Source organism: Dipodomys ordii, unplaced genomic scaffold, assembly GCF_000151885.1.
Source record: "Dipodomys ordii isolate 6190 unplaced genomic scaffold, Dord_2.0 Scaffold13, whole genome shotgun sequence".
NCBI lineage: Eukaryota > Metazoa > Chordata > Mammalia > Rodentia > Heteromyidae > Dipodomys > Dipodomys ordii.
In genome coordinates this window covers 2,122,607-2,143,954 of record NW_012267229.1, presented here as the reverse complement: position 1 = coordinate 2,143,954, position 21,348 = coordinate 2,122,607, and the positions used below count along the sequence as shown (strand labels likewise).

The 21,348-nt window shown below is 37.3% G+C and overlaps 1 protein-coding gene across 1 annotated transcript in view; it reads left to right on the top strand.

Annotated features, from left to right (window-relative positions):
* Macrod2 (MACRO domain containing 2) overlaps positions 1 to 21,348 on the top strand; it is a 1,827,576-nt gene that overhangs the window by 572,458 nt on the left and 1,233,770 nt on the right. Inside the window, exon 5 of the mRNA XM_013011026.1 lies at positions 19,317 to 19,433. Within this exon, the coding sequence (XP_012866480.1) occupies positions 19,317 to 19,433 (117 nt within the window). The remainder of the gene's footprint in view (positions 1 to 19,316; positions 19,434 to 21,348) is intronic.

The window sequence follows — 21,348 nt, the reverse complement described above, 5'->3', positions numbered from 1 at the left end:
GCTCAAGTGGTAGAGCACTAGCCTTGGCTGAAGAGCTGAGGGACAGCGCCCAGGCCCAGAGTTCAGGCCCCACGTCCAGAACCCCCCCAAAAAAGAAAAAAAAAGAACATTAAAGAAGAAATAGAAGAAAAACTTATTGAGAAGCACCTTACTGATCTTAGTAGTGGGGGTAGGAGAAATTGCCAAGTAGGCCTTTAATATCAACAGGCTTTGTTGTTGTTGTTTTTCAAACTGCATTTTGAATTAAGAAAGATGAGATAAAAAGAATTTGGAGCCGGGCGCTGGTGGCTCAGCCTGTAATCCTAGCTACTCAGGAGGCTGAGATCTGAGGATCGCGGTTCAAAGCCAGCCCAGGCAGGAAAGACCATGAGACTCCTATCTCCAATAAACCACCACAAAACCAGAAGTGGCACTGTAGCTCAAGTGGTAGAGCGCTCGCCTTGAGCTGAAGAGCTGAGGGGCAGCTCCCAGGCCCAGAGTTCAAGCCCCATGACCGACCAACAAAAAAAAAAAAAGAATTTGGAAGCCAGGGTGCTGGTGGCTCACACCTGTAATCCTAGCTACTCAGTAGGCTAAGATCTGAGGATTGTGGTTCAAAGCCATCCTGGGAGGAAAGTCTGTGAGATTCTTATCTCCAATAAACCACTAAGCCAATAAATCAGAAGTGGCACTGTGGCTTAAGTGCTAGAGCGCTCACCTTGATCTGAAAAGCTGAGGGCCCAGGCCCAGAGTTCAAGCTTCACAACTCCCCCCATCCAGAAAAAAAAAAAAAAAGGATTAGGAATACCTTTTAAAAGATGCTAAGCCTTGATCTAATAAATTAGTTTTTAATGTCTACTTTAATAAAGGAGTAACAATGTAAAATTAGTAATCACCTTTTATTTCTTCATTTTCCTATTAGTTCTATTTTTGGTTCTCCTTTTTTTGGCAATGGTGTAAAAGTAATCCTGCAGATACTATCCCTGCTGATTTTTTTTTGTAGAACTTTTTTTAATATTTATATTTTATTTTTTATTGTGAAAATACTGTACAGAGGGGTTACAATTACATGGGCAAGATAATGAGTACATTTCTTATCAAGCATTGTAGCCTCCTCCTTTGTTTCCCCTTCCCATCCTTTCCCATCCCCCCCACCCCCTCACCTAATCCTCCCAGCCCCCCCCCCACACCAATATCCCTGCTGATTTTATATTGCTTAAGCCACCTGGAATTTCCTTTTATTATATCAAGCCATTCTTCCATAATTCAATTGGAATAATTTTCACACTCCTAAGTTTGTTTGGTATTTTTCCTCAAGCCATCTTTCTTAGCATAGTTAACTTATGTATGCCCATCCTTTGAATTTTGTCTGCTGCCATAGCTATTGGCTGATGACCAGATTGTACTACATCATAGAAAATGCTTTGGTTGACATTCATTCTGGATTGTAAGGTCTTATGTACCTCATAAGAACTTAAAGTCACTATACTCTTTAGTTTCCTAGTAATTAACTGATTTTGTTAAATTTTCATCAGTTTTCATATTCATTTTCAACAGAAATGATCAATTTTGTCATTATACTATTTGTCTGAAGGAGGAATATCACTTTAAATGTCATTTTGAAGACCTAGAATACTTTTCTACCAGGCCAAAGTTTAAAAAGCCATGAACTTGGTCCATTATCCTGAGATTTTTTTTTTTTTTTTCTGTTATGGAGCCTGAACTCTGGGCCTGGGTGCTGTCCCTTAGCTGTTCAGCTCATGGCTAGTGCTATACCACTTGAGACACAGCACCACTTCCCGCTGTTTCTGCCTTCTGTGGTGCTGAGGAATTGAACCCAGGGCCTCATGCAAGCAAGGAAAGCGCTCTACCACTGAGCCACCTTCCCAGTCCTGAGGTCGTTTGTTTTTGCTTCAAAGTTTGCAAGTTGGAAACCTAATATGCTTTGCCTTGACTGATAAAGCAATGATGTCCCAAACTATATCCACATACCAATTTAGGTGTCCTAGAAGTCAGAAAAGGACAAACCTTTCAAATGACAACCTGCCTTTCATACATATATGAATTCTTTATTATCGCTGGGTAAGCAGGTGGCTCATGCCTGTAATCCTGGCTACTCAGAAGCTGAGACCTGAAATTGTAGTTGCAAGCCAGCCAAGACAGGGAAGTCTGTGAGACTCTTTTATCTCACATTAAGCAACAAAAAAAACAAAAATCTAGCTGAAAGACTAGAGCCTTGAGCAAAACATGCTTAGGAATAGTGCCTAGGCCCTAAGTTCAAGCTTCAGGAATAGCACAAAACTTAAAAACAACAACAACAGCAAAAAACTTTATTATCTAGCAAAGAAATAGCATTGTATAATAATCAGTAGTTTCTCAAAAAAGATCACTCATAGTTCTCATTTCCTGAAAACATTTCTGGTAAGAAAGTTTACAAGGACTTGGGGACATTCCATGTCTCTTCCAGTGGAATTCCTGTCCTACCCTGCCCCTCCTTTACCTTCTTACCTTCTATAATTCTGAATCAATGCAGACTGGTTTAAACAATGTCTGTTTCTAGGCTTTGCTTCACTGGTAAACTTAGAAATAAATAGTTGAAATGCTTTTTTTTTTCCTTTAAAAAAAGATTCCATGAAAATGTTGTAGCTAAGTCAGTATGATTTATGTGTATGCCATTTCACTTTTTTTAAATTGCATCTTCTTTCTTAATATGTCTGTTCTTGGGATTTCATATGAGATATAAGAGATTCTGATTACTAAAGTGTTGTCCAGATGGCTGAGGGACAATGTGTTTTTTAGTGGACTCAAACAGTGTAGCTGTGAAGGAAAGATCACTCTCATTTCATACTGGCAGGGATGGGAGATTTAATAGGTTCCCCAGAGTTTTTCATCACATTATAATTTCTTCTGTGATGGGATGGTCAGTTTGGGGTCCATATTATGTGACCCAACTTTCCACTTGTTTGAATGGCTGTCAGGCTGCTCAGGAATTGAAGTCTACTGGATAGTAAAACTGTTTTCCAATTGAGAAAGCAGACTTTATTTATTTATTTTTTCCAATTGGGAAAACAACAATCATGCCCCCCAAATTTCTGACAAGATCTAGAAATGTGCTCAGTGTAGTCACTCTGATACCTGGAATGATCTTTACCTGCTTACTGTAAAGCAGTGTGCCTGGAATGCCTTATCATCATGTAAATCTGTGCTGCTTTGCTCTACAATAATAGTGTGTCTAGCTCATTCCATCATTCTTTCCCGGAGGTTGAAAGTGTTATCACATCGCCAGTGTTCCCTCTCAGTTAGCTTACATTGCTCATTCAGCACTCCTGGGGACAGCACAATGGCTCCTAAATGTTCTCCCCAGACCTGGTGTGTGGTATTTAAATTAAGGAAGCTCTGACACGTCTTGAAAGGAACTGAAGTATAGCATCCAGATTTGCCAATCCCCTGATTAAAATTCTTGCCAAGTGTTACATTATGCACAGCTTCCCTATTTTGGCTGTAAATTTCATTGCATATTTTTCCGGGATGAGAAAAGTTTGTACTTTCTATTTCATAAGCCCACATAATAAACACAGCTTTCTTCAAAACTGTTTGAGGTGTTGGATGGGTGTGCTGCGTTAAATATAGGGCTTCTTTGTGAAGGAAGGTGCACATGGCTCGCTTTAACTTCTCTCACAAGCATTGAAGATAGCGCACAATGGTTCCACTGGGGGTGGGGGGGAATAGGCATTTTGATGAGAGGCAGGATTACCCAGACTAGTGTTTTATCCTTCATGTTATCATGAGGAATGAACAAAATTTTCTTTATCACCCTGCAGAAGGCCTCTTTCCCCTCTCCCATGTCACCACCACGTGTCCTGAGTCCTGTATTTTTCAAATATTAATTGGCAAATATGTGAATTGAAACATCTCACTAAATAAACCCTTCTCTAGAAGAAAACTCTAATTAGCCTTAATTCTGAGGAAGAATCCCCAAAGCCTCAGGAAACAATCAGGTTTAGAAGGGAGATTTTTGTCTAGAAGAGTCCACAAATCCAAGTGACTGGTCCTCGATTGGAAAAAGGGAAGGCAAACTGAATGTGGTGCCCCACTTATTTCTGGAATTATATTTTCCTCTGGCAGCAACGTATAGGAGGAAGGGGCCTTTGGGAGCAGGGAGATGGGGCTCCACTGTCACCCCGCTAACAGAGAACTGAATGTCCACTGCAGGTTTGATGAGTACCAGGACTCTCCCATATAGCCCACTCAGCAAATTGATGCTTTCTCTCCCTAAAGAAAACATTCACAAATTCTTTTTCTTGAGGAGAAACCTATTTTAACATATTAATTTGGAAATATTCTAAGCGAAATCATAGAAATGTGAGTATACAAGGATCACATGTGATATGACATGAATCAATATTTGTCTATCAGTTTGGATGGATCTAATTTTTAATGCTAAAATATAATTTGATGTATTGTGTTTTTTCTGTTTTGTGAGTTTTTTTTTAATAATACAATTCTTTGAAAATTGATTTTTTTTTTCTGCCAGTCCTGGGCTTGAACTTAGGGCCTGGGCACTGTCCCTGAGCTTCTTTTGCTCAAGGCTAGCACTCTACCACTTGAGCCACAGTGCCATTTCTGGCTTTTTCTGTGTATATGGTACTAAAGAATGGAACCCAGGGCTTCATGCATGCTAGGCAAGCACTGTACAACTAAGCCACAATCTCAGCCCTGAAAATTGGAATTTTTTTTTATTTTTGTTAGCAAAAATGTTTTCATCAGGATTATAAACTATTATAAATCCCACTTGGATAGATATTTTCCTATAAAATACTGAATCAAGTTATGAGATATATGAAATAGGTAACTTTTCACAAAACATTACTCTTTAGTAAGTGAAGCCCAACTTTTATTTAATCAGAAAAATGTCTAACTAATACAATAATTGTATTGCTTATCCCAATGATCAGAATATATTCTGCTTTAAATTATTTTTCTTCACATAAGATTATCCCTTAAAGCTCCTCTTAAAAGTAAATAATAGCTAGAGAGAAAGTCTATGTCTGAATTAGGACAATAAATGTCATCTTCATATGAGGACTTTAGAAGAAAGGATTGCATATTGTTCTCTCTAAAGAGTTACAGATAAACTCATCATTAGTCATTTTTAAACTAGGGAATGAAGAATGGATAGCTAAAGGCTTACTAGAACACTTTCTCCTGTGTGTCTGTTAAGATTTTACTTATTTGCAAATACATACACAAAGGCAGGTTTTTATTGTTTTCTATTAGACATCCAAATAAGACTTTGGTAGATTTTTTTTCTTTCCTGAAAATAATTTAATCCTCATCATTTCACCTAAAACCATTGGTATTTCCTAGGGCCAGTGAGCATAGAAGCCATAAAATGACATTTTTTTACTTCTCTGTAGGAAGAAAATGAGGAGAAGTGATTCTATAACATGATTGAAGTTTAAAAGCTAAATTCCTTGAGGAAAGATTACCTTTCTCCATAGATTTCATTCTCTGATAAAACAAATGAGGTTGTCTCTGGTAATGTTGACCTACATCATCTCTAGTTCTGAACTTGTGTCCCCAGCCACTGAGAAGCTTCTAGTAGAAGAGGAAGTATTAAGTTGGTTCATTTCTTAGATCTTTAAAAGAGAAAGGTCTCCCTCCCTCTGTATTTCCACTTGACCTGATCTCTATTAAGAATACTTTCACAGAAACAGGGGCACAATCTGTGCCCTTAACCCAGAGGAAGCTACACACTAGAAGTAACTCTATTATGACTACTTGCAGGAAGGCAGTCATTATTTCTTCTTTATTTAAGGTTAAATTTCCCATTACTGCTTAGACTCTATTATACCAGGCTTGAAGATTATGTTGAAGAATTACTCAATCAAGGACTATATAGTGTTAAGACTTGCCATTTCATATCTTCTTGAGAATGGATCTCTGTTTAGATGGAAGATAGATGATGCCATTGGGTAAAAATCGTGAATATTTCCATATCAGGTAAATTTTCCATTGCAAAATAATAACTAAAGCTATATCACCAAGTTTTTGAGGGATCTTTGCACAATACCATGAATGTCTTCAATTTAATGGGATCTTACATTGTCATTTCACCAACTAATACCATTTTCCTGGAAATTCCTGTCATCTCAGATGGCCGATTGACTCTTCGTTATCCCTTTTTGGTGAGAGCTAATGAAGTCTTAGCAAGGTGAGACCACATGACTGTGCAAGTGACACATTCTAGGGCTGCCATTTCTTTTTTAGAGATGTGGTCATTAGTGTCTTGGTCCTTCCAATGACCTATTGAAGGTTTTGTCCATTCTGGTGCTATACAGAGGGATTATACTTACATGGTAATGAAGAATTTTATTTAAGGAAGTACTAGAGTTTGAACTCAGTGCTTCTTGTTTGTTAGGCAGATGTTTTTCTACTACAGCCACATTTAGATCTCAGTTGAGGAAGTTGCTTTTTTAAAGGAGGAGTGTAGATATCTGAAAGGTATGCATGGGCTAGGGCTTAAGAATATATATTTACCATGCAGTTAGCATCAGCTAAATATCACTAACATATTCTCAGGAAAAGAATGAGCTTCATTCCTCCACCCTCAATTCTAACAATGAGGTCAAGTTCAATGCTTCATATTTTTCCAAGGAACTTTAAGGGTTATAAATGTTTCTGAGAAATATTATTTTTTATTCTATTGGGAATTATAGTCTAATAAAAAAAACTTAAATCTCTCTTTCTTGTGGATCTGTATGTTAGTTAGGCTTTAGATTCTAAGAGAAAATGGCATCTCCTGGCTTTTGAGGATAGTCCCTGAGTATTTGGATGTGAGATAAAAAAAAGTGAGATGTGTGATCCCTAACTAAAAACTTCTCCAGGTTCTTGAGCGAAGAAATGTGTAAATGTTTACTATCTAACATTTATCACATTCTCCTGGGATCAGAGCCCAAATCTTTTCTTCAAATTGACCAGCAGGAATGGGATATTCATAGAATTTTTTTCTTTAGTCAGCCCAAGTCAGTCTTAAACAGTTAAACCAAATTCCTCGCATCTGTGAAGCTTCAAAGATGTGGATCTCCTTGTCATTGTATTGTATTTTCTCACTGATATTTCTCCTCCTCCCCGAAGGGAACACTGATGCTATTCAGTACCTCACACATAAATCTTTCATGCAGGCTCTAGGTGACCTCTAATGGAATCAACTTTTCACCTGATTACTTCAGCTGTATTATTTTTCTTCCCCCCAAGACTTCAGGATGGGATTTAAACTTATTTCTGTGTGTCTTCACTTGAGGTAGATCATCGCTTTGTTTCTTTTTTGATGATGATGATGATGAAGAGAAGGAGGACCGTTGCCAGTGTTTATCTGTATAACACAACAGTTATTGGCTTAAAACAACAAACTATTTATTCTCTGAGTTCATTGTGGAATAGATAGTTATTTTCCTCTTAACTGAGCTCACTCCTATGTCTGGTCAGTTGCCAGGAAAGCTGAATGATGCCTGGACTGGGATGGTCCCAGCTGGAGTAGTTTATCTCTCTTCCACATGGTCTCCCATCTATCAGCAGACTGGCCTGGGCTTGTTCAGCTGGGAGCTGAGCAGGGTTCCAAGAGGGTAAACAGAGGTGTGAAAGGCCTCTTGAGGCTTAGGCCTGGAACTAGCAATAATCATTGTTGCCTTATATTCTTGGCTACAGCAAGTTATAAGATCAGCCTAGATTCAAGGAGTGGGAAAAAAGAGTCCATGTCTTAAGGGGTTTTGCTGCAGATCCCCATTGCCAAGAGTCTGGATACAAAGAAGGACATACTTGCTTCAATGTTTACAAAGATCAACCACATTAAGATTCTCTGAGCTCTTATCTAGGCATTGAATAAGTACTGCACAAGAGAAAATGATCTCTCTCCGTTCTCTTAAGAATCCCATAAAATAGATACTAACATTATACCCACTGTATAGATGTAGAAACTCTAAAAGAGAGAGACTGGTAGCTTGATTACAGAACCCTTCAGCATCCAAGTCTAGTAACTCAAATTGTTTTTGGATTGTACATCTACCACAGCATATAATTTGTGATGGTCCACTTTGTATATATATACTTTTGCAGGTTTCTAATTTGATCCAAATATCACTATTAATTTATACATTAAAATAACATACCATTTTTGAATAGAAATTTAAATGTATTTTCTATCATATTTATGTATATAAGTGTGTGCGTGCGTGCGTGTGTGCGTGTGTGTGTGTGTGTGTGTGTGTGTGTGTGTGAGAGAGAGAGAGAGAGATATGTTCTTACTTTGGACATCTTGCCCCAAAGAAGCCCCTAGGACTAAGGGACTTCATGATTTGTGTGTATAACCTTGTTTGAATCACTGCTTAATCAAAATCCTACTTCACATTGGAATTGAGTTCTAGTTCCAGTTATAATCACCTGTTATCAGTTCAAATTGTTAAGGACACACACTGTCTATCTTTTGGTTAGGACTTGTGAAGGAATGTGAGGAGATGGCTCTAATGGCTCCAATTAAAATTAAAGAGGTTTTTCTATTTTAAATTCATCAGTCTCTTGGTTTTATTGTCCAGTGGATGTTCAAAGCCCTGATCATAAGGCCAACTTCTCATCATTCTCCAGAGACTTGTCAAGAAGTGAAGATAGTGTGGAGGAGTGCTTGTCAAGGTTCTCACCTGGTAGTATATCTGCATTACTTGCAAAGATTATTATATGCAGATTCTCAGGTCCTAATGCTGGAAAAAGCTGATCTCATAGATTTGGTGCTGATCTTGAAACTATACCTCTCCCAGGCTCCCCAGGTTCATCTCCAGCAGACAACCTCAGAATCTGCTTTGACTATACTTTCAGAGCCATAAAAGCTGAATTCACTTATCAGGTGAATGGCCTTAGACAATGCATATATCCATATACAAGTATCGTCTATTAGTCATAGAGGGAGAATAAAGCCCCAAACCACCTCACAAAAGGCTTGTTGACCTATCAGAAGATGTGCTTTTTGTGTATTCTATACTTTGCAGATTGCTTTCTTTTTGTGTGCTACTACTGGGGTTTGAACCAAGGGTCTCACACTCCCCATTAGCTTGTTGCTCAAGTCTAGTGCTTTATCGCTTGAGCCACAATTCATTTTCTGGCTTTTGGGTTAATTGGAGTTTATTGGGTTAATTCTGGCTTTTTGCTTAATTGGAGATGGGGGTCTTGCAGACTTTCCTATTTCATATGGCTTTGAATCTCAGTCTTCAAATCTTACCTTCCTGAATAGCTAGAATTATAGGTATGAGCCATCAGTGACTAGCTGAAAATTACTTTTAATTTCAGTAAAAGCATGACCTCAGACCATCTGTCTTATTAATTTGGTTTCTAAGATCTTGACGAAACCATGTTTTATGCAATTTTTGCATGAAGTAGAGTATGAAAAAGTCAGGACTAAGAATGTAGATTTAGTTGGATGCCAGTGGTTTAGAGTTGCATTCCCAACTACTTAGTAGGCTGAGAAAGGGAGAATGGTGGTTTGAGGCTGGACCAGGCAAACTTACAAGATCTATTTCTCAGTCAACATCTGGGCATGGTGGCACATGCCTGTCACCCAGCTGTATGAGAGGCTGAGATCAGGAGGTCTGTGGTTCTAGTCCAGCCTGAACAGAAAAGTTCATGAGACACCAATTCAACAGAAAGAAGCTGGGTATGGTGACACATACTTGCAATCCCATTGATTCTAAAATAGGTAGATACAAAGTCTAGACACATCTCAGGCAAGAAACTAGACACCATCTCAAAAATAACTAGTAAAAAAATGTGCTAGGGATATGGGTTAGTGGTAGATTCTCTGTCTTCTATGCGTGAAATTCTGAGCTTAAACCTAGTGCTTTCCCCCCAAATAAAAGCAAAAATAAAAAAGAATATTAAAGACTTTGAGATCAGAACCGTGTGTGTTCTATTCCCAGTTCCTACATTATATTTACTAACTTTTACTCCTTTCATGTTGTTAAGTAGAGATCTTAATAGTTCCTACTGCTACAGTTTTTAAGATGATTGAATATAATAGTATATCCAATAGTCAATGCATACTTGTTATATATCAGGCATTATTCAAAGTTTCCATCAGTTCACTCACAAAAATCCTATACTTTTAGATGGAAGTCCCGTAGGGATCTCCATTTCCCAGATAAGATTGAGGCACAGCAGTGAGACTGCCCTTGTGAGCTACCAGAAAGTACACAGTAGATCCTCAAAAGTTGTGAAGTCACCATTACTATTGCTGTTATTACTGGATTCCCTCATAGGTGCTTGCAGCGAACTTTGTGCAAGGTATTTGTTTTAATAAATTTATGTTGATATGCTTTCAGGAGAACCTTGCATATCCTCATGGGCTTCTAAACAGTATATTCAATAAGAGAAGCTTCTTGTTCTTTTTAAGATAATCTGATTTGTTTGTCTGCTTTTACATTAGGTTATTGACTTTTATTTACCAAAGAAGATTAAATGCCTGTGTGCAAATCAAGAACTTCAAATGTCTTTGTAGGATAAGGAAGAGACCTCACAGAGACAATTTCTAAAATAACTTGATTTCACTAAATGGTACTTGTAGTATTTAATAAAACATATTTAGATTCAACTTACTCATTTGTTTAGATAGCGGAGGAACTCTACCCGAGGAATATAGAGAGGAAGGCTGGAATTTGTAAGGAATATAAATATGTTCATGTTTTTTTTTAACCTGAGATTTCCAATTTTTAGTATGTGTGCTGCCAAAGCGAACACAAACGTGAGATTTATGTTCTCCCCCTTCTCCCCCCCTCCCGTACCTTTTTTGTCTTTACCCTACCTATTTAAAAAGAGGAAGAAAACTTTTATAATAACATTCTCATTGTTACAATGGGTCATCCTGTATCCTTATTTCAGCATTTTGTTATTTCCCTTCCCCTCCCCAAATTAGAAAAATGTATATACAAGATGCAGGATACCAGAATCAAATACAGTGACCACAGGGGTTGTACCATGGGAGAAGAACATACAAAGAAACAAAAAACAACCAAAAAAATCACATAGTACATTACAAGTACATTAAAAAGAGCAATGAGATGTACAAGACAGCATGTTGAAAATGAACTTCACAACTTTGCTGAGGGGTGGGGAGCGGGGAGTAGTTGGGGAGGTGGGGAGGGAAGGGATGGTAGGGGAAAAAACAAAGGAGGAGGTAACAATGCTCGATAGGAAATGGACTCATTACCTTGCTCATGTAACTGTAACACTTCTGTACAGTATCTTTATGATAAAAAATATTAAAAAATAAAACTAACATTCTTAAACTCTGGGCCCCAAGGTAATATTGAAAAAAAATGAAAACCAATTCTTCCTCCAAGGACAATTAAAACTTTCTACTCTACTCTCAGACAGTGTAATTCTTCAATCTAGAGTCTAAAGAAACCTAAGATTCTCTGATTAATAGAATGAAGTCCTTTGAATTTAGCCTTCTCAGATGACTGAGGACCAATGTAAGGCTATCAGGCCCTTACCCTAGTTAACTATCTGCCTGTGAGAATCAGACCACATTGTCAGGATGGGAAATGAAAGACACATCATCTTAACCTGGTGTTTAGAAGCCATAGGCCTAGACTCCCCTTAACTCTGACAAAGAATGGTCCAAAGAGGAAGCTCTAGGACTAGTTGGCCACACCATAGACATTTTCTAGTAAGTCTTCAGCCATTATCACTTAACCTCCTTTCCAACACAACTATTTGAATGAATAGGAGAAGCTAGAGAAGGATGTACATAGAGTCTTCAGATTCTGTCATGACGAAGGACTTGATTTAAACCTAGGGGAAGGAACTTAGTTAAGGTAACATGTTCATTCTGGTAAAAGAAAAACACTGAATTTGTTGCATTAAAGTTTATAAAATAGCAATGAGTCAATGGAATGAAAATGACCATTTGTCATTTACACCTGAATTCAATGAATTCATCAAAGCAAACTGCTTTCAGAAACTTCCCATAATCTCAGTGGCTTTCCATAATAGAGATTTAACTAAGTTTTGTTCACAATTCACATGTGATGTGGGGGTAGAGAGAGTTCTTTCCTACATGGTCATTTAGGGACCCAGGAATCTTCCATCCAGCTGCTCCTCTGTCTCCTGGGGTGCTGACTTCCTGTACTAGAACCTCTGCATGCAGCCTGTACACAACAGTGGTTCATGTGTTGAATGACTGGGTGCAGACATTTTAGAGACTGGACATAGAAGTAGTTGCATCACTTTTGCTCATACTCTTTAAGCAGGACTTAATCCATGATCCCTCAAACTGGATAGATGGCTGGGAAATGCTGTCTAACTTCATGCGGAAGAAATCTAAATCGCCTTTGGTGACACTTTGCATTCTAGCAACAGCCATTTTGAATAACTCAGTACCTATTTATTATTTTCAGTATGTAATTACTATACTTCAATATAGGGCCAAGTAGTCTCATTTCTTTGATATTACAGTCCTGTTGCTGTCTGGAATATGTTACTCAACTTTCCTTTCTCTTTTAGATTCATTCTTGAGAGTTTCTTCCCTCCTTCCCTTCCTTCCTTCCTTCCTTCCTTCCTTCCTTCCTTCTTTCCTTCCTTCCTTCCTTCCTTCCCTTCTCTTTCTCTTTTTCTCTCTTTCTCTCTTTCTTTTGTAGTGAATAGGCTTAAGTACACTGTCAGCCTGATGTGGACCTTTGGTTTCTCCTCCCCACCACTCTTCAGGGGAGGTAGAAAAATGCTATTGTGTTGTATCCTTTCCTCTTTCCAACCTTCATACTGCTGCCTTTTAAACCTTATCCTTAGTGAAGCCTAAAAAGATTTCTATCAGACTGCACCAAGCCTGAGAGAAGTGGGAAAAGTTTCAGTGTGTGAGAATTATAAAGTCTCTAGTATAGAATTCTATCACCAGAATTGTGACTACAGCACTGTGGCTGAATACTCAACGTTATTTTTCAATTTCTGATTTGGATTTGAGTGGCCTACTTCCTGGAATTGTTTCCTTTTGTTGTTGTTGTTGTGTTCTTGTTCTGTTGTGTTTTTATTAAGCTATACTACTTTCCTTTTCAAATGAAATTGAACTTAATTCTGCTGTATTGAGTACATAGAATCACAGAAAAGGTAGGTTATTAAGATATCCAGGGACATATGAAAGAAAAATTGAATTCCTCTTCTCTCCAAGAAAGGGGATGGACTAAGGGAGGAGACAGACTTTGTATACTTAGGGAGTTTTACTTTCTTTAAGTATAAGTCAATTTTTAATATAAATCAATTTCTAAGTATTATAAAACTTTAATTTTATGAGAATATAAACATTAACATTTTCCTGAAAAAGTTGTTGTCAATGATGTTTTTCTGATGTTGTAAGTGATGTAAATTTTTATTTTGTTCATGTTTTCTTTTTTAATGTGTTTTTAATCATTTTTAAACTACATTTAAGTAGTTGTACAAAGGAGGCCCTTTCCATCCAGCTTCTGTATTCCTACTGTGCTAGCATAATTACAATATCAACTACTCAGGAAGGTGAGATGGAGGGGATTATAGTTTGAAGCCAGCCTGGGAAAAATATTTTCAAGACTTCATTTCATCCAACTAAGAGGAACTGGACATGGTGGTGCAAACCTGTCATCCCAATCATGCAGGAACTTCTGATGGTGACAGGGTAGCTTGTATGGAAATAATGTTCTTTCTAATGATGATAAATTCTGCAAAATAGAAACAACATAAATTATTTATTTATACTAGGGGGTGACCCAAAACAGGATGAAACTGAAAGTTACTTAACCTTTTAAAAAAAGAAAGAACACTGGATGAGAACTACATTTAAGATACCTCTTGGCTTTGACTTTGAGTCCCTACTGTATATGGCAAATGCTTAATAGAAATTGTCAAGGGTCCCCAGAAAGGAGAGTGTCAGATAGAGGATCTCCCAATTTTACAAACAATGCTTGTTCAATCTTTAGCTGGCTCTTAAACTATGCCTGTTCATGGAAAGACTTCAAAAGACCAGGACAAAAATTAAAGGTAGAAAGCTGAGAAGAGAATTATGTCAGCTTCATGCTGCAGGTACATAAAACTTGGAATTTTAGCAGTTTCTGAACCCAAGTTGGAGGGGTTTTGATAACACAGTGGGTTTTCCATTGAATCTCCAGAAGTATCATGCTTTAAGAATAAACTATACATCCTAGGGTTAAGAGAATTTTTTCTCCTAGGAATAAGAGAAAAGCTAAAATAGACCCACATTAACCAGGTCCCCAAACTGCTTGAGAATAATTTTCTTGAGTGCTATAACAAAGTTAACCCAGTGTGGAAGAGGACAATAGAATCTAAAGTTTTGTGATATATTACGAACAGCGTAAAGTTTGTCATCAACCATTACTACACATCTAAAGAAACAAGAAAATGTAGTGCAGAATCAAACGAAAAATGAGTCGACATATATAGACCCACAGCTGGCCTGACCAATAGATTTGATAGCCACCATGCGAAACAGCCAGGTCCTGGTGGCTCATGCCTATAAGCCTAACTACTCACAAGACTGAGATCTGAGGACCACAAATGGAAACCAGCCATGAAACTCTTTTCTCTAATTAATCAGCAAAATGCCAGAAGTAAAGATATACCTCAAGTGGTACAGCACCAGACTTGAGGGACAAAAACAAGCAAGAACACCAGCCCCTGAGTTCAAGGCCCAGGACTAGCACAATAGATAGATAGACAGACAGACAGACAGACAGACAGACTGACTGACTGATTGACTGACAGACTGACTGATTGACAGACTGACTGACTGACTGACAGACAGATGTGAAATCTGTTAAGGATTCACATTATAAAATACAAGAATGGAGTTAGGAGATAGGATATTTCAGAAGAGCTATAAAAATAGTAAGAGAAATAATAAACAGAAATTTCAAGAACTGCAAAGAACGTGACATTAGAAATAAAAAAGGGGATGAGGGGGTTGAAATTATTGGCAGATTTAACACAATTTAGTAATAAAAGGACAATAAAATTAGCAAAAGACATATACAGGCATTTCCAAGAAGAAATAGATTAATGGCCAATAAGCACTTGGCAAGCTATTCACCATCATTAGTCATCAGAGAAATTTAAATTGAGTATTCCTTTATAGCCATTAGAATTGCTAAAATTAAAAAAAGCTGAGAAACGCTAGGGAATGCCACAATTTGAATTATCATACACTGATGTGGGTAGGTATAATCACTTGAAAAAATTATTTATTCATTATTCAATAAAATGTTGCATGTGTTAGTGAACAAGTACCTGATATAAACAGCTTAAAAGACGAAGGTTTCATTTCAAAGGGTTTCAGGGCTACTTGGCTCCATGCTTCTACGGTGAGGCGGAACACTGTGACATAGGGAGAAGAAGTAGTAAAAGATCAGAAAAAGGAGATCAGATTCATAATCTTCAAAAGCATCCCCCCACCCACCTGTGACCTGCTTTCTCTTACTATGCCCCACTTCCTAGTTCCTGTTCCTCAGTCAGGAACAGTTCAACATAGGATCCTGTGGAAGACATTTCACACTCAAACCATATCAAGAATAACAAATTGGTTCGTAGGACTTTTTCCAAGAAAATGAAAACCTAGAATCAGAAAAGGACATATACAGTATCTATGTTTATTCATAATAACTAGAACTGTAACTAATCCTATATCCATTGGCAGATGATTAAATAGAGATATTGTGGTATATTCAACAATGGAATATTACTCAAGTATAAAAAAGAAATAAAGTTCTAATATATGCAGCGCCAATTAATTTCAAAACTATGATAAGTGAAAAACATCAAAACCTCAATCTGAAGTTTGAAGCTATAGCATAGCTAAAAGTTAGCTAAGTTTATTGATATCAAAATAAGGGCCCCTCTGGGTGGTTAAAAAGGGAATTTAGATGGAAGGAACAAAAGAAAACTTTGGGCATTGGTGGAAATGTTTCACATCATTTTGGCATCCTGCTGAGGTGATTGTACACATTTGTTAAAATACTTTAAAACTGCAGGCTCAATGTCTGTGCGTCTGATCACATTTGAAATCATAAACAGAATTAATGGAAATTTTAAAATGTGATAGTGGTTTAATGTCACTTACAAGAATTCAGGTAAGCCTGCCTCGTTTGAGAACTGAAAGTGATCAAAATAAGGGTTTAATGTATTTTTGCTGTTCCAGACAAATCTTGGGATTGGAGTGTTATTTCCACTTTTTGTGAGTATGGGAAAGTTACTATTCTTTTTTAAATGCTCATAAAATCGCTATAATAAAAATTAGTATTCACTTTGCAGGGTTTCCTTGGCTCCAAGACTCATTCAATACATTTATACTATCATCATTATTAAATAGTTCTAGTTCCAATGTCCTCTGGTAGTCAGGAATACTGATGTAACTGTGAAAATATTAATAATTGGGTATCTACAAACTGCATCATCTGCAACTAAATAACGCAGACAATATTTGACAGCATAGGATTAAATACGTTAGCAAATGCTATTTCAATTTTTCCTTTGAAGCCAACTAATGACCTCCTTGCCAAGAAAAAATTCACTTTAACACACTTCTCTCGTCTCTTGAGAACAAATTAAATAGAGAAATTAGCACGTATTTTTCCCTAATAGTCTCTGCCTATTTCCACTCCTATAGTCTTTGCCTATTTCCAATCCCATAATCCCATATACATCTTTCTAGAATATACATAAGTACGTGAAGACAGGCACAAGATTTTGTATATGGCTATTAATAAAACTGTGACTATTATATACATATTCTTCTAAACCTGGCACTTTTGCCTAGAACTTTTTTCATGTTTAAGACTGTTTTGCTTAGTCTTTGTAAGAGCTGCAAATATGGTCGATGGCACAGATGGGCTTTTATTTACTTAACAAGCTCCTTGTTGATGAACATCTGAGAATCTTCACATTTTCATGATTATAGATTACTTCACCTTTCTATTTATTTACTTATAAAGGTGATGTACAGTGGGAGTACAGTTACATAAGTCAGGTAATACATATATTTCTTTGAACAGTTTTACCTCTTCTTTCATTTTCTCCCAGCTTTTCCTTCCAGAACTCCCTCTAATTCAGCTTTCATATATATAGATCTTTTATACACATATTAATAAAATTAAAAGTGAAAACTATTTTGAATGAATGACTATCAGAATATTAGCTTTCTCTGGATACTAGATTTAAATGGTAGTTCTCATATTGTTGCTGCTCCATAATTTTCATCTTATCATAAGGAAAAATATTGTTTTAAAACTTACACAGCATCAGGCTCTGGTTGCTTATACCTGTAATCCTATTCAGGAGTCTTAGATCTGTGGGATCATAGTTTGAAGCCAACCTATGCAGGGAAGTCTGTAAGACTCTTATCTCCAATTAACAAGCACAAAGCTGGAAATAGAGCTGTGGTTAAAATGAGTGCCAGCCTTGAGCAAAAAAAAAAAAGCCAAGGATAGTGCCCAGGCCTAACGTTCAAGCCTTAAGGCCAGCACGGTGCGTGCGTGCTCACGCGCGCGCGCGCGCACACACACACACACACACACACACACACATACACACACACACAAAACCCAAAAGATGATGAAAATGGTGATATTGATCAAGATGCATTGTACTTACATATGGATTTGTACAACTACTTAATGATGGTAAAAATATAATTAAAAAAACTTAAACAGAACTTTGGTTGTGTTGTGTAAGATAATTATCATTAATAACGTTACATTAAGTGTCTGCTGAATGCCTTTTGTTCACAAACATATCCAAAGTCCATAGACAATGATATGAGGGGCTCCTTTATTGACACTGGTTTATGAGGATATTGGAGGTTAGACCATCGTATGGCTGGAAAAGTACGTAGAACATAGATTTCAACTTAGTTCTATACGATCTAAAGTGACCTTGTTTTCCCTGGGAGGCTTGTTCAGAGAAAAGTAACACCTGAAGCTAGTCAGTGGCAACAGAAGCCAACTCTGGAACGTGAGGCTTCCTGCACTACCAATGTCTGGCTGACATATACAGCTTCCTTCTACAATATTAGTGATAATAATTGAGACCAATGGTTATTTGCTTTGTGTTATAGACTATGGAGAGGAAAGGAGTTCTTTAGATCGCTAATGTTGAGTCCGTTTTCACATTCTAGATTATTCTCTTTTTCTCTCTCTCTTGTTGGCCAGGATTCAGGGCCTCAAACTTGCTCATCTTAGCCCATTTGACTTAGTGCTCTCTCCTTTGAGTCCTGTGTCCAGCGTAGTTTTTCTACTGGTTATTTTGGAGATGAAATCCTGCAGGTTTTTCTGTCAGAGCTGCCCTCTACCCACAGTTCTCCCCATCTCCATCTCCCAAGTAACTAGGATAACACGGTTATACCCACATTCTAGGTTACTCTTAACTCCTCCTTTCTGTCTCTTTCCTTTGTTTTTCATACATGCATTTGCTTTCTGTTCCTAGGTCCTGTTCAATAATAAACACCCAAATTCTCAATTTCCTAGCCTATGAACACCAGCTCTTTTAGTCTTCCTATGCTCTCACCTTTGAGTCACATAAAGCTATAATTCCAAGTGATGTATTGCGATCTCGCTATGATCGCTGAATGTATAACTGTGGACACCTGAGGCTGACACAGGCAGAAAACTACTTTTTTAGAGTAAGAACAGCTGCAGCAGTTCTGTTTTGGTGTGTGGCAAGTGAGGGAGGGAGGGAACTTTGGACCATTTATTAAGACCTAATCTTGTCTGGTACCTCTGCTGGCATACGGAATCCTCACGGAAACGCCTTCCTGTTTGCATTGTGCTTCTGTGGAGAGAAGTTCTGTAGAGTTTGAATCTCATTTGGGTAGCATTACTTTCAGTGACTAACTTGTGAGGTGAGCACAAATGTTCCAAAGTTGTTTTTTTTTCCCTGACCTTCTAAAATGTGGTGTATTGGAGATAACAGTTCACAGTTTGGGAACAACAAGATGTTAATATTTCTTCTCAAGTCTTTGTGCTCAGTGACATTGAATGATAAGGTGTTATTGAATCATAGCTGTAGTTATACAAATAGAAAATGTTACCCATCATCTACTTGCCTCTCTGAGAGTAGCTGTAACATTTACTATCACAGTACTTCCATTGCTTGTTGCTTCTGCTCATCATATAAACCAAAAACCAAACACACACACACACACACACGGAGAAAAACAAAAATGTAGACAGTATTTTTATGAGAAAAAATTGAATTCTTTTTCTTTCATTTTAAGTTTTATATTTATTTCCAAGAGGGCTAATTTTTCCCCCATTCTCTCCTAGTGGATGGCTGTATTCACAGAGCCGCTGGCCCCTGCTTGCTAGCCGAGTGCCGGACCCTGAATGGCTGTGATACGGGACATGCAAAAATCACATGTGGCTATGACCTTCCTGCAAAATGTGAGTACAACTTTTTTGAGAATTCTTACCTTGTTTTCATCTTCAGGTTCATAATTGGAGAAGGATCTAGCGGTGGTGGTATTGTTTCTGTTCAGATTATATATGTAGAGACATTTATATGTTTACAGGTGGATTTTTTTCAGGGTTTTAGCAGAGTGTCTCTGAAACAGGGAAATGAAAATATGAGCAAAATATATATTACAGTATTTAAGTGCTACCAGCGACAACTTCTGGAAATGATGCCAATTTCTTAGTCTTTATTCAGGTATCTTGACTGTGGATGTGTTTAGAGTAAAGGAGATCAAAGTGATATATTGTGCGTTTCAGGTGCTGTGTAAAGGCTGATTGGCAATTACAGCCAAGGCATCTGTCACACTTTGCTTTCAGGAAAAGCCAATGGAATGTGGTTGTCAGTATGAGAAAGTATTTGCTCTTTAAATGTGAAATGGTCAACATTTCCATTTTATTTGAATAGAAAGAGGCATTGGATTGGATTGACCTTGTTGCTTAGTTTTTAGGTAACTGGGGTGGGGAGATATAGAACAAAAACACTTAAGAGAGAAACTGATTGAAGGTGCAGCTTTTTAAATTACAGAATCTTCCGGGCCCTAGAAGCAGCCAGGAAGCCTTCTGTCTGCTAATCAAGTGTGCCTTGCACTGGAAATTGAGATGCTGGATTTCTATTTCATTTACCTGTGTCTTACTATACTCTCCAGATCTGTGAACAAAATTTTATGCAAAAGTGAAGCTACTTTTGTTTTTCTTGGGGAAAAGACTAAAAATATTATAACACAATTTGTAGGATACCATGTGAATTCTTTACAAACAGGTTGTGTGTAAGAATAAATTTTACATGAGTAAGTGTGAAGACATATGTTATAGTTAAAAGGTCACTTTTAAAGTATGTTTAAACTTAGGTTTTAGTAAAGAGTAATATATAAAAGTAGCATTTTTTGTAAAGATTCTATATTGTTGACCATGGATTGCTGGTAAAAATATATCAACTAGTTTCAATGTAGTTTTCCCCTTAATTACTATTTTTTCTTAGTGTTTTTAACCATGTGGAAAAAGGTATTGTGACCCTTTAGTACTACTTAGTGTACATATTTATATTAGATAAAGCCCTGTGTGTAAAATGGTGTTTAGTGCTATTCTTCCTCTGGCCCACACAGCTCAGGATCTAATTATTAAAGGTGATTTCCTCAGGATTATGTAGCCCCATGTTTACAAATACCGCTCTGTTGTTTGTCGTGAGAATGAACGTATTATTGTTAATTTCCAGGCTGTGTCTTTAATACCAAATAATAAGCTGGGTTTCCTATTGATGTTACTTCATCCTTTGTATTAAAACACAAGTCAAAATTCTCCAATTCTGTGCTCTCAGAAGTCAGGTAAGCTCAGAAATCTCTAAATATGCTCAAAAGGCACTATGTTGGAAATGAACTATACAACTTGAAAGGGTGGGTGGTTCAAGTAGGGGAAAATGGGGACAAAATGAGAGAGAGAGAGAGAGAGAGAGAGAAGACACTGTTCCAAAAGAAATGTACTCAATACCTGACTTATGTAACTGTAACTCCTCTGTATATCACCCTTACAATAAAAAGAGTTTTTTAAAAAAAGTGATAGCTAAAGTGTATGGTTGGGAATATAATCCTCTTAATATGCTTGCTGCAGTTTGACATCACATGGAGTAAGTTGTTCCATTTCTTCTGAATGTCATTCATCATATTTTAGCTATTGAGGACTTATACAAAACCACACACTAAATGAAAGGTCAACAAGCCAATAGTTATGCTTAACAAGTTCCCATACTAATGGCATAAGTTCGTGCTAAGGAGTGGCGTGCATGAGCATCCTGTATAAACAGAGAGATTAAGGATGGGTGCTGAAAGCATAGAGGAAAGGAATATGAAAA